This window comes from Xiphias gladius, chromosome 18 (genome assembly GCF_016859285.1).
Source record: "Xiphias gladius isolate SHS-SW01 ecotype Sanya breed wild chromosome 18, ASM1685928v1, whole genome shotgun sequence".
Lineage (NCBI taxonomy): Eukaryota > Metazoa > Chordata > Actinopteri > Istiophoriformes > Xiphiidae > Xiphias > Xiphias gladius.
The window spans coordinates 6,974,245-6,992,387 of record NC_053417.1 but is presented as its reverse complement, the minus strand read 5'-3'; the positions used below and the strand labels follow the sequence as shown (position 1 = coordinate 6,992,387).

At 40.9% G+C, this 18,143-nt stretch overlaps 1 protein-coding gene across 3 annotated transcripts in view; it reads left to right on the top strand.

Moving 5' to 3' along the window:
- The window catches only part of agrn (agrin), a 255,568-nt gene that overhangs the window by 102,151 nt on the left and 135,274 nt on the right, over positions 1 to 18,143 (top strand). For all 3 annotated transcript variants that reach the window (XM_040152614.1, XM_040152616.1, XM_040152615.1), the window contains one exon: positions 1,834 to 1,872. In XM_040152614.1, the coding sequence (XP_040008548.1) occupies positions 1,834 to 1,872 (39 nt within the window). The remainder of the gene's footprint in view (positions 1 to 1,833; positions 1,873 to 18,143) is intronic.

Sequence of the window (18,143 nt, the reverse complement as noted above, 5' to 3'; positions counted from 1 at the left end):
CTTCTCTCCCCTCTCCTAATTTTTTGTTTCTCAGACACAGTCTCTGTCTCTTTGTCCGCTGAAGCCTGGCTATTGACAGAAATTTAAAACTCATCTGTGTCTTGGGATGCCGATGGGTTCCGCAGAAGTCCTGAGAAAGGCTTCCGCGCAATGTTTACGGGGTCCTGGAAAAATGTGTTAGCAGAGTAATTGATGTGATGTGTTTTATCTTCCTCATTATCCCTCACAGTGCAGAGACATTGGAGAGATGACTGGATGGCTGCACATCCTTTCTGAATGTGTGTGTTGGTGTGTTTGTTTGGTGCAGGCAGCTCTGATAACTCGTCAGGGCTCTGCTTAGTGAGTCAGACAGCCGATTTGACTGAGAGAGTACAGATGGTGGCTTGTTTGGGTTGTGCTTGGTACTCCAGTACCCTGGTAAACTGTGACCAGTGTATCATGATGGTTACCAAGGAACATACCGTGTAAGGCTGTCCATTTGGTGAAGTTCTCTGGTAAATGATAAGAATGCACAGAAACAAAAATCATTCCTGCAGATCAGGACTGTTGTTGATTATTTAGTGTCAGAAATAGGTGCAATTAACACAAAATATGACGGAGCAAGACATCAGACTGAAGATGTTTTCTTTACAGTCTTCTTACTTTTTCAGTTTTCATTATTTGCATATAGCTTTGCATTCTTCAGTGCCGTTTGTCTATGTTGTCTGTGCTGAAATAATGAGTTCTTTAATCAATTAGCCAATCAACAGAAAACTAATCTACCACAATTGAAAAGGAAATCAAAAGTTTATGAAACAAAAATGAAAATTTTCTGGTTCTGATGTCTCCAGTGTGAGAATTTGTTTCTCTGCTTAACATTGTAAATTAAATATTTGTAGGTTTCAGATTGTCTGATGGTATAAGCAATTTGGAGACATCCCCTTCGGCTCTGGGAAATTGCTGACTCATTATTTTTTGACATTTTTGTTGCCAAAACAATTAGTCATATCAAACATCAGGTAAATCAACAATAAAAATAAATGTTAGTTGCTGCCCTAATACCATTTTTGCTTGTCCCCGTAATACAATGTAAAAACAAACTAGATGTTCTTCATCCACCTCCATTATATAAACTTTTAGGGATCCATTTACATTGCCTTATCAAGTTTGTCCTCATTTTCCAACCATCAAGGTGTCAAAACAGCAATGGACTCAGGTTTCATGAGATTTTTCCCCTGAGTATTGCTCCACACTCAGTCATTTGACACTGCAAGCCTTGTTCTATGGTTCCCACAAACCGAATAAGCATTATGTCATCGTCTGCTGGGTGTTGACAAGGGGAGCAGCATGATACTATTTGATATATATTAAGGGAAAAGAGCTGTGATCTATTCTGCATGGTTGCTGGGGCTTGGGGGCAGGGACTCTGTAATTTTCATTGATGTACTGTATGCCTGTACTGTTGTGATGTGTTGTTTCAAATCCTATCTTACACTTTTCAATCCAAAACAAAAACAGATCCCTTCCACACCTGTATTTTCAATTCTCATGTGCTCTTATGACATCACCAGTCATGCGGTGTGGTTTGGAATATGAAGACCATAGAAACAATGAATGAAAAAACAATGAGGATACTGCTATCACTGAAATGTAGTCCTGTCGATTAGCTCAGCTGGGTTCCTGTGGGGCCTAGTCACTGCATTAGAATGTGTTAGATACAAAAGCCAGGCCTGCAGAAAGAATGTGTCTTTTATTTTGTAGCAACTCAGACACTTGGCCTTTACCCTGGGAAGTCTCTGAATCTCCCCAAAACTAAAAACCTATTTTTCTCTCTTTCTCTTTTATCTCTTTCAGACAAACCTCCTCACTTCACACCAGCCCAGCCTCCTGATGGTAAGTCCTCTGTGGTTTCTCTCTGTTCGCCTTCGCTGACCGCTGGTGTTTGGGGGAGGGCTTCAAATAATGACCTAAGACGGCCATCGCTGCCTTTGAAGTGGGTAGCCGTCTGTGTGTAGTGCAAAATTTGGCTGCTCCACTTTTTGTTTCTACACTGTTGGTATGGCAGGCACGTGGCCAGGTCTGCTATGGGCTTTGATGTGAGAAGGATCTTTTGATGACTTGATTTGATCTGCTCCACACAGCTAGTTGGGCTGATGTTCAATACCTGATACCGCAGCAGCATTCACATCCTTCTGATAGGATCTAATAGGATAATATCCCCCCTGTCCCTGAGTAATCTTCATTACTTTAGGCTGCTGGAGGATTGTAGATCAGGGGCACAGAGCATCACCTTCCCTTGTTATCCACATGTTCTTCTCCCACCCCACACATATAAATCTTTTCAGTGGGTGCTTCATTGTTTTAGTTGTTCTCTGGTCCAGTAACATGAGTTGTTAATTAAAAAAGTAACAATTTATTTCCAAAACGGTGGATCTTGGCAAGCTTTAATTGGAGGAAAACAGCTGGTTTTCAAGCTGCTATCATGAATATTTATCATAAGCAGCACAGTGAGACAGTGTTTGATAGACTTTGGTGTTGTATTTTTTATAGCACTGACAGAGAGCCAGGGATGGACTCCTACTAGTTCTAAAGGTGTTGTACCCATCCTGCTTGTGTGCCGGCTACAAAGCCAGAGGTTTGGTGGGAGAAAACACAAGGAGGAAATGTTTCTAATGATCCCAGCGGACCAGCTGATGCCAGGGACAAAAAGGCCACAATGGGAGCTTGCTTAGTCTGTTTTCTGATAATTGCTCCATAGGCCAGTTTGTTTGGAAAAGCGGTTTATGAAAGATGTTAGATTAAAAAATGTATCAAATTAGAGTTGGTTTATAATGAATGTGATTGTCTGGTGGAGTCGGGACAATAGGCTGTTCACTGTCAATTTGAAATGGCTCTGGCTTCAAAAAATAATTGTGCTTGATTGGAGCATTTCTCAACTTGGCCTCACCTCAACACCCGAGGAGTGTACGAGATGTCCATATTTTTCCCTATTGTGCCTCATATCACAAAACACTGCAGATTCAGTTGCACCTGGCACAGTTTAAAGCAGCTATTTGTTTTTGTTTTAATGACAGATGAAACTGACTTGACAAATCATTATATCTCACAGAGAGGTCTCTATTTGTCTGTTTTTGAAGCAAATGTTGCCATAAAATTTGGCTTTCCATTGAGAAAATGAGAAACAGAATGCAGGGAGTGAAGCAGCCCATTTTTGTCCTCCATTGAATTTTCCTCTACAAAAGAAATAATGCCCTGCTTATCGATTGAGCCACTCATTTCCCATGTATTAAAGTTTTTGCTGTCTGAGGGGCACAGTTTGTTTCTGCACTAGTCAACCGTTTAAAAGCTGCTGCTAGTCCTTAATTACATTTCCAATAGTTCTGTAGGCTTTCCATCAGCAGCCTATGCTGTTTTAATATGCCAAGCAAAACAAAAAGCAAAGTCTCCAATCAGCAGGGTAAGCCCGCCCTGTGGGACGCAGTTTCTCTGGGTCATTTAACGCTGGAGAGATTAGTGAGACAATTAGAGTTGGCCCAAATACGACAGTAGGCCACTTGTTGAAGATGTATGGTTTAAGTAGTGGTGGAGGGGCAATTTAGAAGATGTTGTAGACCAGCAGAAGGCTAATATAGCTCTGCCATTAGTCAAATCTGCTCCAAAGAGCACAGGGCTTTTTCTACTGAACTTGTCCTCAGTGCCAAGGACGCTCTGCTATTCAGTACTTAATTACAGGAAATCACAGACAAGATACCAAGCAGTCTGCATTTTTAAACAGCCTAGTTTTTCTCTGAACTGATGTCGATGAGACGTTCTTATTAGCACGAGGAGATTCTGCAGAAAGTAAAGGAATTTGTTCTGCAAATTACAGCAAAAGAATCTTGGGACTTGCTGGGGAAAAATGCAGGTTCGACACAACATAGGCAAAGCTCTTAGATAATATTTATGGTGTGCACCACCCGCAAATAGCTGACGCATCCTCCCTGGTGAATGGCCTATAATCACCAGTCAAATAAAGTGACAAAAGTCACAAAGCAGCCTTTAATTAAGCTCTTTCTTTAAAAGCTCAAAGCAGCATTTGCTTGGCTCTGGCCACTCTCATTATTGCCTGTCGTCTCCTGATAATAAGACAGTTGTTGCGTGTTTGGCCAAAGCTAGAAAAGCTCAGAGAATTTGCAGCTTGAGGGATTAGTATTGGACTTTGGAAGAGGGGTCGGCTCCGAGAAATGCTTGATGAATGAGACTCTTGGTCCCCAGTTGTCAGTGTCCACATCCAGTGAAAACACAGAACGTGTTTGTCCACTGGTGAAGGACATATGAAGGAGATAGAAGTAATATTAGATACAGATTATAGAGCTTTAAGAGGGATTTTTACTAAACCAGGTATTTATACATATGATATATGATAGCAAAGTTAGTTGTAATTGAACAAGGACAAAGAATATGAAGTGAAGATTCACTTCTTGAATTCTGTCTGAAGTCCTTCAGGCTGAGAGGAAGATCAGCTTTAGATGACTCCCTGGGGTTATCCTTCATTTCATCCTATTACAACCTTAGGTGACAACACACTGGCCAGACAAGATCCAAATAAGGGCAGTGACTCAAAAGAAAGGAACTGTAATGGAAGAGCTTCAGACAGTTCAGAGATCTCATGTGACTGTAGCTGTCTTTAGCACAACCTGCCTGGCAGGAGCCCATTCGCTGTGAATCCTTCAACTTCGCATTTGTAACTGACAGTGTTCCCAAGAGCATGCTCCTCACTGACAGACAAAATAAACTCCTGGACCGAAATTTGATCTAAGATGGCGGGACGCCTGAAAAAAGTCCCAGTGGGCTCAGTTACATTACCACTTCCTGAAGAATTGACATAACTCTTTGTCAGCTCTGGGAGAATACAGTTACTAAGCGCTCCACACCCATTACCCCCTCAGATGGGGGGACGACACACACACACACACACACACACACACACACACGGACACGGACACACATGTGCACAACGCTCATGTAATTTATTCTGCCGGAGCCTTTCCCTGTGTTCTTGACAGTAAGCCTGACTCTGAGAGAGGCAGAATTAATTATGACTCCTCGGCCTATCTTAATTAAATCTTTTCACATCATAGATTTCACACAACAGAGGCAAAATATCTACCTCATCTTTTAGACGGGGCAGAGGCACTGGCTGAGAATGTCTCACATCAAGATATCAAAGGTATACTGTAAAGTTGCCTCTCCAGGATTATGATTTCAGAGAAGAGTTGTCATGTCCAGCTTTAAGAGAGAACAGCTTGTTATCCCACTATTGTGGAGGTTGGCGAGGAAAAGCAGAGCAGGCATCAGGCAGCCTTGACTCTGTCAACGGAAAGTTTGTTGCCCTTTTAAAGTACACAGAGCTTTCAAATTGCACAGCTGAACTCTGTATCCTCACCTTGGTCAGGGTAGCCTGTCTCCTTTTTGTCTGTGGGTTAAGCAGATGCTTTTTTGTCAGTAAGTAGGCTTTTTTCATAAACACAGGTCAAAGGCAAAGGCAAAGGAATTAGCCAAATCCCATCACCCCCCACATCTAACCGTCCGACTTTTACAGCGTTCCCATTCTCACATCTCACCTCAGCTTACCCAGTATTGATCTGCCCAGACAGGTTAGAAGCAGTCTTCCAAAGGTACAAAAACAAAAATATTAGCCAGAAGGGAGAGAACTGAGCAGGCTGGAGCAATAAAGTGCAGCACTCTTTGCTTTTGATTCCCTATGACACGGAGTAATTGTTTATACAGTTAGTGATGTGGGTTTGCTTTGAGATATCCCCTGGCTGTGGGGCAACCCCCGCCGACTGTTGATGCACATTATTTCAGGACCTCAGACCTTGTAAGGATCAGCAGTTCTTTGATGTGGACGGGCAGCACGCTGAGCTGTCTGTAGCTGTGATCATGAAGCTGTCAGCCAGCAACCCTGATAGCCATGTCTGATCTCTTGGCATTAGGCCTCTCTGTGTTGTAGAAACCATACTGAGGTGTAATCTCTGATCTGCAGTATTGTGATCCACATATCAGCTTCGATTTGAGCTTTTTAAATGTCCACTTCACTCCAGACAAATGTTAAAAGTGCCAGCATGCAAGTCGATACATTTTTCAGTGTGTGGTTTTTGGTACAACCTTTGACTCATTTTTCACTCATGAATATACACTATACTTCTACTCGCATGAAAGCTTCCTGTGATGGCAACTCCGGGGTTGGTAACGTTTTAATTTGCTTCGTTAGTCACACAGTAAATTCATCCAAACTTTGAACGACTGATTTCCCTCTTCCTCACGGCAGAGCAAGGGATTTAAAAAGACAAACAAACTGTAAAATAGAAAATAAAACACATTTCCAGTATGCTGAGTCTCAGAAAAGAAGTAGAAAGAATGACATTAGCAAGATAAACAAAGCTGCACCGATAGTATGAGTCCATGGGAGCTAATTAATACTTTCTAGCTGCTAATCCAAGCCTTTATTGCTCAGCATGACGGTGCAGAGGGATGGTAGAAATCCCACCCCTTCTCAGCTGTGTGTCATATACTGGACGTAATTAGCATAAGAATGGCCTTATGTTGCTTTAAATGGGCGCTCTATGTTCTTCACATGTTGACAGCAACGGTAGCCATTCAGCACCAGTGAAAGGCTTTGTTGTTCTAATTACTTCTCATTAACACAGCAGTAAGTTATGTTAAAATCGGGACTTAGTCGTCACTCCACCGTAAGCTGTAATGGGCAGGCACTAATTTAATTGTTGGGTGGCGATGTCACAAAGTTACCAGACTGGGAAGTGTAACCAGTGCGACGAATTTCATTGTCAGGTTATTAATTAGAGGAAAATATGTGGCTTGCCGTGTTAACGTTTTGTTGAACAATATTGCTCTGTGATATCCTGCTACGTATTAGCCGAGTTCGGCATCACAGTGTGTGTTTTTTGCCTGTTAAGAAGTGGAAGTTAATGGAGTACTTTGCTCTGTGCTGACAGTATTCACAGCGCTCACACAGATTCTGTATACGTTTGTCTTAGCTGCCTGCAGAAGCAACAGTTTCTGTGAGAGTCAGGCATCTGCAGTTCAATGCTCTAATGCTCTCTCACGTTCTAACAGACACACACACATACACACAAGGTTACTCTCTCTTGAACATTTCACCCCTTTTTTTCTTGTTTTTCTTCACTCAGCCAGAAACATTGTTTACAGATTGCAGTTGAACCACACTGAGCACATACGCATTGCAGAGCCCCTAACATCCGATTTTACAGTTTGTATCAAATTTTTTTCCATCTGTGTGTGTGTGTGTGTGTGCTGTGGGAATGTCAGTGTGTATGTGCTTTGTCTTCTTGTGTGTGTGTGTGTGTGTGTGTGTGTGTGTGTGTGTGTGTGTGTGTGTGTGTGTGTGTGTGTGTGTGTGTGTGTGGGTGTGTTCCTTGGAGCCTAATACATAGGGAGAACAGGGTACTATCCACTCTGAACCTCCAACCCTCAGCCTGACCCCAACACACACTGATCACCTCTCTTAGCTTATTTTTCTGTACCAGTCCATTTACTGGAGGTTGTCATGACAACCAGATGTGCCACTAGCCGTGGACCAGTCCAGTGAAGTCAAAATAGAGCCCCGTACTTCGTCCTAGAAAACATTTTATTCGTAATTCACTGCTCGCTCGTATGGTTGCTCCGTCTGCAGCAAGTAGAAAATACCCCCCCATTTAACAAGCGTGCACACGCATACACACACATGCACGCACATACACACACACAGTGGGTAGTCTACATTTGTTGCCGTCATCTCCCTTTCCTTTTACTTCTGGACCTGATGTCAACCACAATTTGTATGTGTGTTGAATATATGTGTTCTGCTCCACTGGACACAATTACAACACACTGACACATCGACACCATTCACACCCCACTGACCGCTAAGGTTTTTTTCTTTCCCCCACAATACAGGTACACACGGATACACACACAACTTAGAGAGGGGTTTTCATCAAGTTGTGCTTTGGTTTGTGTGTGTGTGTCTTTATACGATGGTGATCGCTGCCCTGTCACTGAGCTTTAATAAGATTTATGATAGCGGAGTGAGACAGAGGGCAGAAGCTATTGAGACGAAGAGAGAAACAAAGAGAAAAAGACTGTAAATCACTATTATTTGAATGTTTCTGTTTGGCCTTTTCCCTCAGTGTAAAGAAACTCATAGAAATACAGATAATATACAGTATATATTATATATTGTAGCCTGGGGAGTGAAGGGAGACAGCATATTATATGCTACATTTTGACACAGTGAAAGCCAAGTTTATCTACTCGTCAAAAGTCTATAATACTATTTGTGCATGTTTCTAGGGCATTAATGCGGTTTTTACTGTATATGTTCTGGAATTTCTGATTTTGCTCTCCAGTGGTCAGTGGTTTGCACATAACAGAGGCTGAGCCACCACCATCTTGTGTGACTTCTGACTATTTCATGAGGCTGGCACACAGGACAGACAAAAACCCCTTTCAGATATACACTCCGTAAATGTTATTTAACATATCTGCCTCATTTTTGAATTAGACCCTGAGTCATTTTTCCATAATAATTCTTCACAATCTGCCTACTCAGGACCTTGCAACATTCCTGAGGGGCTGAATACAAGTCCCACTTTAATGATATAGAGAGTTATGTCTATGGAAATGAGTGAATATATATACATCTAGTGTATATATTAAATCTGCCTCTTCTTCCAACATCTCAAGATAGCATTGTAATAAATTTCATATTTAACGGTAATGTTGTGCACACAAAGAAAAACATGTCACAAACCTCTAGAACAAGACACTGTGAATGATACAGTGATAATTTCTGGATGATTCTTGATCTCTTATCATCTGAGTATATTTCCAGTTAATTTTCTTTCCTTTTTCTTGCCCCGCACTTCAAAAGAACATGCATTTGCATTTTACCAACACAAAGAAAAAAACTATGTTCATCAGACCATCAGCTAAGTTGCCTTAAAATTTTCAGCTCTAACTGTATTGGCCTCTGAGCTGTGTGTAGGCAGTAAAATTCAATAGTCATATCTAATAAATGCCTCAACTAAAGAAGAAGTGTACTGGAAGAGCTACAGGGTGCTTACACAACCCTTATATGTTGACTGAAAAGGGTGTGTCACTCACCAACACTGTAATAGCCCTGATATGGAGACAGTGGACATGCATGTGATTCTTTAAACACTGGGTGTCTGCACACATGAACTTGTTCCACATGTGTGCAGTTTCCATGCTTGCAGGTGCATAAAGTCCACGGAGCCATAAATGTTGGGGGATGGACTCTCCGACCCGAGCAGATGAGAAAATTTATGTCACACAGACCCTTGTGACAACAAGGATATGGAAAATATAATTTGGCCTTAGGTGGTCAGCATTCAAGCCATGGAAATAACCAGCCATTCAAGTCTAAAAAATAAAATTCAGCACTGAGGCAGCCAGTGTGAGAGCCGAGAACATTTTTCTTCCCTGTTGTCATGTTATTCACCAAATTCAAACTGGTCGCTGTTGTACAGCTGTGCTGAAACTCTGGCGTGGAAAAACGGCTGCTATCTATCTATTTGCCTGTCTGTCTATCTGTCTATGCTTTTTGCACTGGGGCCGAAATGAGGGGAATTCATTTTCCCCCAAGACCGGCTTTATGTGTACAGTATATTGTTTTGTCCTCTACTCGTGCATTTAACCCATTATATTACATCACCGTCAGTTTTCTAGCCATACACCTCAGAGTGTGTGTACGAGAGAGAACAAATAATGAGTGTGCTTAGTATTCTGACAACTTTGTACGTCTGCCTGCTTGCTCTTTTCCATTGTGAGCGAGAGAGAGAGAAAGCGAAGGAGAGAATGGAAATACAATAAAAAACATTGAGGACAATTTGAACAATTTAGCTTTTGTTTATTTTTTGAATGAAAGAGGGAAGTTATTGTGTGTTTCTTGATTGTACACCACATATGTATGTGCTTCCATATGTGTGTGGCTCTGTAATCCGGTTATTTGAACATGCTTTATTTTTTGTGAATAGTTAAGTTTCCACCCTCACACAGTGTGATGAGCACAAAAACAGAAAGTCCTATGAAAAATGTCAAGGGTATCTCATAATAATCCAACAGGCAGGCTGGTGTGTGTCTGTATATCTTCTCAGCAGAGCTTGTTTTTCCTCTGGTTTCTCCCATGAACCCCAGTATACTCAGTAACTCCATAATAAGGGGTCTGTGTCACTGATGGCAAACACTGTGTGTGTGGCACTGTGTGTACATGTTTGTGTGTGTGTACGTGTACTCTTATAACATGAGGAAACTGCTGCTTTTACTGGACATTTGGTCCAACCCTTTGGTAAGGTCATGGTTAAGGTTTACATGCATTTCATATATGTTTTTCATGTTATATTCACATCTTCAACAAGTGAAATAAGTCTTAAAATCTTGGTGAAATTGGTGAGTCATTTAGGGGAGGTAATTTAATGATTTTAGTCCATTTTCATGTGGAAAATTTTCTAACAAGAAGGTTAAGAATAAGGGAGATGTAAAGAAAAGATGCTGTTGGTTGCATTATAGGAAACGTAGGATTTTAGTCCCATACAAAGGGATAAAAAGTCTCTCAGCAGCAGCAGAGCTTCAATTTTGACCAGTCTTTTTGTTACACCATCTCTTGTGAGCCCCCAACTTTATAGATGTGCAATTAAAAAAAAATGCTTGAGTATCCCTTTAAAAGGGAAAATGTGTTTTGCATATTAGAAGACATTTTTAATTTTCTTAGAGACATTTTTTGCACTCTAGAGTGAGAATTATGTGTCTTCACTCTCCACTCTGAGCTGTCTCTTTTAAACTTCCCTGCCAACAGACACACCTGCTGGCACTCACATCAGCATAGCTCAAAGTGAAGTGTTTCGTGCATGTGTCTTGCTTGATATCCTGTATGGTTGAATGAGTTGTGTATCAAATACCTGCAAAGCACTCAACTTCATTCAGTCATGTACCCACACACATGCACTCAACACATGCTGCTCACATGTGGCATTTCATTGCAAGTGAGCTCATGTCTCTTTCTCACACACACACACACACACGCATGCACACGCATGCACATCTTGTAGGAAACAAGGCGTCTAGTGTGAGTCCCTCAACATGTGATGTGTATCAGCTGTGACATTTCCCACTGGTGTCAGACAGCTCTCATCTCCCACAGCTGTCTCCTGTCACTACACTGCAAAACTTCATCTTACAGCAACAAGTCAGTTATTACTGAGTATATTTCCTCAGCAGGTTGACACATTTTTCTTAAATTATAGTGTCTATTCACTAATTTTCCTGAATTAAGTGATGGATCGCTCCACCTCCACATTAAAAAGATGTTATAGCTTGATTCAAGGACGTGATCATGAGTGGTAGTACCTGAAATTCTTGCTTTTTAGATCATGTCTGATAGGTTGAATCAGTGTTTAATCACTTGTGATGGTGGCAAAAATAACATTTGCGGGAATTCGTTTTACAGACTCCACACGTGAACTTTATTTTTTTTTTCAGTGGGCATTCCTCTTCTTAATCCCTCTCTGTTCTCTGTCTCCTCTGTTTACTATACTCCCTTTAAAACCACAACACACAAACACATTCCACACTAACACATGCACTACCACAGACTAAACTATAATCGCAAACCATGCATTACCCTTCCCTACACACACACACACACACACACACACACACACACACACACACACACACACACACACACACACACACAGTCCGTCGTGCAGTCCATTAGTTTGCGGACGCATATCCTGCACAAAGCACCACTACAGCTGTTGTGGAAGAAGTAACTCACTGTAACACTGGTTCATGGGCTCCCTGGAAGTGTGTAAGGGGAGGAGGAAGGAAGACATGGGGAGGTTGACGGCGATATGCAAAACCGTTGTTTCGACCTTGGACAGCAACCCCACGAAGGGTCATGAGATGACTAACAGGACTTTTCTCAAGTATTTGCTTTCTACTATTTTATCATTTTACCTTTTTTGATGAGAGGTTGCAGGTACACATGGTTTTGCATTAAGGCTTTCACTAGAAGAGAAAAAAAGTGAGATGGAAGTGAATGGGGAGGGAAAGAACAACAGAGGGACAAAGGAAAGGAGTAAGGAGGAAGAGAGGGAAATGAGCAAGGAAAATAAAGGGAAGAAGGGAGATGTGAGGGAGGGGAGAACTAGAAGAAAAGAAGTAGAAGGGAAAGAAAGAAAGAACTTAGGCTGGGAGAGTGATTGCATGGTAGCTTGGCCAAAAACTCATCCATAACCTCTTCCACCATCCTGCATACTGAGAATATGGAGTTGTCATCATGCAGAAATTGACCTCGACTGAAATTCACCTTCGATTTATCTCCTGCTCCCTCCTCCTCCTTTTTTTTCTCTCTTCCTCCCTCTCTCAGAAATCCCCTCCACTTTGCCCGAGCACTGAGGGATTGTCAGCCTGGGGGGAGGACTTATCAATTTTGTGTGTGTGTGTTAGCAAGTGCATGCGTGCGCAAGAGCGTGTGTGTTTAGAAGCAGATAGAGAAATTTAATTAAAACAGGTGGTACTCTATGAGAGGCACCAATTGGTGCCTCTCATAGAGTACTGCTCACGGCGAACCTTTGAGTCGTCCCACAATGCATTGCTCCATCAGTAGCTTAGCTTTTAATAAAACATCAAAATCGGCTCAATCAAGTCAAAAAAATCATTGCACAGCTCAATCTGCGTTGCCAGATGAAAGGTCATTGGTGTATTCTCTCAGTTGGACTTAACTGCAGCATGTGGTCAATGCATTTACGCCCACGTGGGGTGTAATTCGGAGACTCAAAGCCATGTAACACTCATCAGTCCTCTGAGAGGCAATACATTTCCTTCCTCTTGTTCAAAATGAGACTTTTAAGTGCGTGCAGAAGCACCACAAAAAAAAAAGAAGAATGTGCAATTACCTCAGCACCATGCTGGGTTCATCTGATGCCACGCTACAATTCAATCACTTTCCCCACCCCCCCTGTCTGGTTCCATTATATAGCTGAGAGGAACAGGGATTGGTTTGGGCGATGATGTGAAGCTACCTATTTTTGTCTTTCAATCAGATAACCGAGTTTTTCAGTATTTTTCTACTCCTCGTCAATCCTGTCTGGAGTGGCTCTGAACTGGAGCTGTTAGAGACGGCAGCCAGGTTCAGCGCTCCCTTTAGACAGCCGCACAGGTCAGGAGCTGCTACAGAGCGGCAGGGCAGTGACAGGGGCAGATGGCAGCCAACGCACACGCACAAACACACAGTGTCTGTTCCTGGGGCAGTGTTAGATTGGTCACAGTAGTCCTCCTGCATAAGATGAGATATGGTGTTGGAGATAGGAAGTGGCTAGCTTCAGGGACTGAACACATGGACACATACAAGTGCTCACATATGAACACACACACACACACACTTTCATTGTTATGCACCAGCACACCCTCCAGCCAATGCAGGTAAACAAACAGGGACTGGTGTTTGTCAAAGGATGTACCATAAAGCCAACTTAAGTAGGAGATGATATCGCGTCTTTTCCTGCTGCTCACTGACCAAATACATTTTTAATGCAAACTCAAACCAACTCAAAATTGGCTTTTTGCTGTACACAGTAGCGCATATGGAGTAAACAGTGATACATGGGGAAATCTGCTCCAATCCAGGCCTGTTCAGTGAAAGGTTTGGGGATCTGTGGGTGGATCTTACTGAGTCCCTATGAAGTTAAATTTTGCAAACAGCCATACATATTTCATTTCTTAGCTGTAGCTTTGAAAAACTTTTAGGTCACACTCTGCAACATTTTCATATATACTCCCGTCTGAAGCCCATTGATGTAACGTAGTGAATGTTTTCAGTCTGTGTCCAATCATCAGAGGTTTTACTTTTGTTCTAAACAGTCACACAGAAAATTATGTGTTTTACATGCAGCTTATTGGGAACTCAACTAGTACATTAGGTGCTAGTATCAACAGTTTTTTTAGTAGAAAAGAGAAAGGAAAGAGCGCAACCTAGAGAAATTTCAACAACAGAAACTAAAGGAAAATGGCCTGTCAGTGCCTACCACATGCAGAGGGTGGCTTCTGGTAATTACAATGTAAAAACACAACACACTGTTACAGAAAGAAGCCAAAAAAAAAAAAAAAAGTGAATCTTTAAGTGATATCATATGTATACCCAGCAAACATTTTGAGGTTGAAAAAAGTTGAAACGTCTAAACCTAGACCTTGTCAGGGGGTTAAAATATATAGCCGAAATTAAAAGTAGAACCAACGTTAAGTCGCAACAATGACGACTCAATGTTCAGTCTTCAATTTTTAATGATTATTAAATTGCTATATACTCTCATGTTTTGTGTACAACTGACTTGAAAGAATTTTACCAAAGCCTTTACCTGATTCACATCAGGGCTAAGGACAACCACTTAATATTCAAGAATTTGTGCAAACACCATCTGTTCAGATTCATTTTTTAATGTAAAATAATCTATTTCAATATAGTAATTATTACTTATTAATATATATATTAATAATACACATGCAATTACATATGAATTAATTAAAAAGACCAACAGTCTGCACATCTGGTGGGCTGGTATACTTCAATCTTGAATGCTGCATTAGTCCTGCTCTGGTTGGCACCCTGGACTAAGTCCAAGAATAATCTGAAAAAAAAAAAAGAAGGATGAAATAAAATCAATAAAGTCAATAAAAAGAAGTACGTTCAAGTGCAAAATAATTATTCTGTCAAATGGCTTGGTTTGATAGGACAATGATAGAAGCACCAAAAAATATTAAGGGTAATTGCTATAGATTCTTTTCAAAAGCAGAGACTGGTGGTGATAAGGGGGGATTTTTTACATAAACCTTTCATTAGCTGTTATAATGCATGACATTATATTTGTAACCAACTAAGGTGTCTACAATTGTTGGAAATATCTTATGGGAATAACTTTTCATAATTTTGAAAGTTACATATGAATGCATAAAAATAATTTAATGTTGTACATTGATAAATAACTTACAGAAGGATGTATAAAGAAGCCTTCATCATGTGCTCTGTGTGCTGCTCAATTCCACTCTGTGACCTCACTTCTCTTTGAAAGATGCTAGACATGCGAAGTAAATTGAAATAGATACTTCCTGGATTTGGATTAGGATTTTATAAGTACAATCATTCTATAACTCTTGATATACAAAGACCAGGTTGCATATTTATAAAAGTAAATTTGATCTGAGTGTTCCATTGAAGGAAATCAGGAGTTGGAGATCTTTCAGTAAAAGATTGAGCAAAGTGGAAAATGCTAGGCATGCGCAGTAGATTGAAATCTGCACTTCAGAGGGACAATAATTCTATGGAACCTTATATCGCTTATAATGCAAACATAACTTTCAGGTTGCGTGTAAAAGTACTCTATAACACTTTTATGGTACGAATTTGCCGTGTTCGCTGTCCCAGTTCATCTTTCATGTTTCATTTTGAATGGAACTGTAGGACCTGTGTTATTAAAATGCACTTGCTCTTACCACCAGCAAACAGAGCCATCTCCAAATCAGGACCTTCTACTGTGCTGTTGGATGCTGAGCAGGTAGTGTACAGCGGGTTAATCAGTTTGTCACTGAAAGCAGCTGCCTGCCACGCTGCACATACTAGTTTGACCCATTGTTAAAATAAAAATTTTGATTAGTGCAGCTTTGATTATATCTTTAAACATGGTAGGAAATAAAACACCTGGAAAAACTTGGCTGAAACAGTTTGAGCATTATATAAAGTTACTCGGTATAAAGGTTTGCAGAAAGCCAAACTTACATAAATCCTGTCTTGATAATCTCAAACATTTCTATCACTGAACACATGATGCTTAGACAGAGTCAAGCCCTGCTCTGCCAAAAAGCCGCTGCTGCTTTTAGAGGGAGTGTTCAGGTTCATCAAGTTTTAATGAGCTCGGAGAGAAATCAGCAGAGACATAGCACACTTGACTTTATCCCAGCACACTCCTCTGAACCATATGCAGAACACAGGTAGAGCAGAGCTTTCAGTGGTTTGAATTTTCAGCAGCTCTCTCTTTTTTAGATAGGAAAAGGCTTTCAATCTAGGTTAAACACAGCTAATATGGCACATAATGAAAAACAGGATTATTACTGTAATGGTTTTGACTTACTAAAAAAAAGAGACTTGACTGTGCAGATGATATATAAAAGCTCAAGCAAAGTCTGAGCTTCAATCTCTATAGTCTGTTCTTTTTTCTTTTGTTTTGAAATGGGGTTTTACCATTGTTTCTCAGGAGACTCTGGGAAGATGCTGCATTATCAGAGAAAGATATACGCTCACAAATTTATCATCAGGAATTTTTCTTTAGATTGGATGAATTTGGTTAATTGTGGTAGCAGACAAGACAATGGAAATAAGACCAGAGCCAATACAGAATGTTGATGATAGAAGTGATATGAAAGATTAACAGGTGCGAATGTCATAATACACCCAATTCACAGTTTGGTTTGATTCGCAGTTTTAGGTTTATTGCTATCACATCACATTATCACATTACTTTAGTTAAAATGTGAAGCTAGATGATCAAACTCAGACCAAATTCCTGTTTATATCAGTTAAAGGCTAAAAAGCGATTTAATGCCAGATCAAATAAGGCTAAAAACAAAAAGATTCCCAAATTAGCCCAAAGCTAATTCGGGAATGATTTACACTTCATTGCAAATGCTGCTGTGCGTGCAGGTGTTGCAACTTTTACATGGACCTCAACACTTCTGTACAATACAAAACGGTCGTTGCCTTTTTGACGAAAAAGAAAAGATCTCAAGGTTTTTTCCTTGCTCTTTTTTTTTTCTGAAGCTTTAAGCTGCATATCACAGGCTTCATCAGATCTTCACATACCGTCATGTCTGGTTTCCTCCAGACAGAGAACTTGTTTCTCACAGTCTCAAAGTCCTTTAGGTGTCTTTTTGCAAACTTTCACTGAGGAGAGGCTTCCGTCTTGCCTCTCTGCCATGAAACCCAGATCAGTGGAGTGCTGCAGTGATGGTTGTCCTGTCCTAAATTTCAAGTGTCATAGCAAAGTGTCTGAATACTTACGTCAATGTGATATTTCAGTTTTTCGTTTTTAATTGCAAAAGTTGCAAAAATTCTGTTTATGCTTTGTCATTACGGGGTATTGAGTGTAGGTTGATGAGGGGGAAAAGAATTTAAACGATTTTAGCATAACGCTGTAACATAACAAAATGTGAAAAAATTGAAGGGGTCTGAAAACCTTCTGAATGCAATGTAGGTTCCATACTTGTGATGACCACTGAGTCACCTCCTTGACAACTGAGCAAACTCCATCCCCAGATAAAGACTGTGAGATACAGTCGAAAGCTTCGTAAATAGACAGCAAGTGGACCTTGGTATACAAGGTGCAACTTCAAGGATGACCCCATGATGGATTTGTCAAAAAATCTATACCATGACGTTTTGTCAGACAAACCTCCTTCACTGTACATCCCTTTCAAACACTGATGTGCAAGATTCCGGTGTACATTTTCTACATTAGTATTAACAGTTGGAACAGTTGGAAGAAGTTACACACAAATATGTGAGTAGAGGGCTCTGAAATGTGTGCAGATTTTTAAATATCGCAGATGGAGGTAAAATATGCAATGCATATCCTGACACAGAGATGCATCATTATGCTTGCAGTGCTGAAATGATTGTCCTGCAGGAAATTTCTCTTTGACAGAGGCAGTGCAGTTGCATCCTAATTAAGCTAAGAATGACACCAAAGTTCATGTCAGTCAATGCTTTTGTGTTTTCGAGCTGTGTAAATGCAGCAGCATGGTGCTCTGCTGCCATTTGGTGAGACTTTTATCCAGCTCCACTTGCTGTGAATACAAACATATGTAGGCCTAAGTGTAAAGTGAAGCCATAACTCAGGTTGTGTCATCTCACTGAGCTGTGCTTCACACCTGGAAACCCTATCTTAAAGAGATAGATTACGCTCGTTAAAGTAGTTGCACCGTGAGCACATACAGTATGAACTGCACGGGGACGGTGCAACCAGAGGCAGTATCAGTGAGCAGAATCAGAAGTGAGGGTCACCATTTCTCTGCCCCCCGCTGTGGAACACACA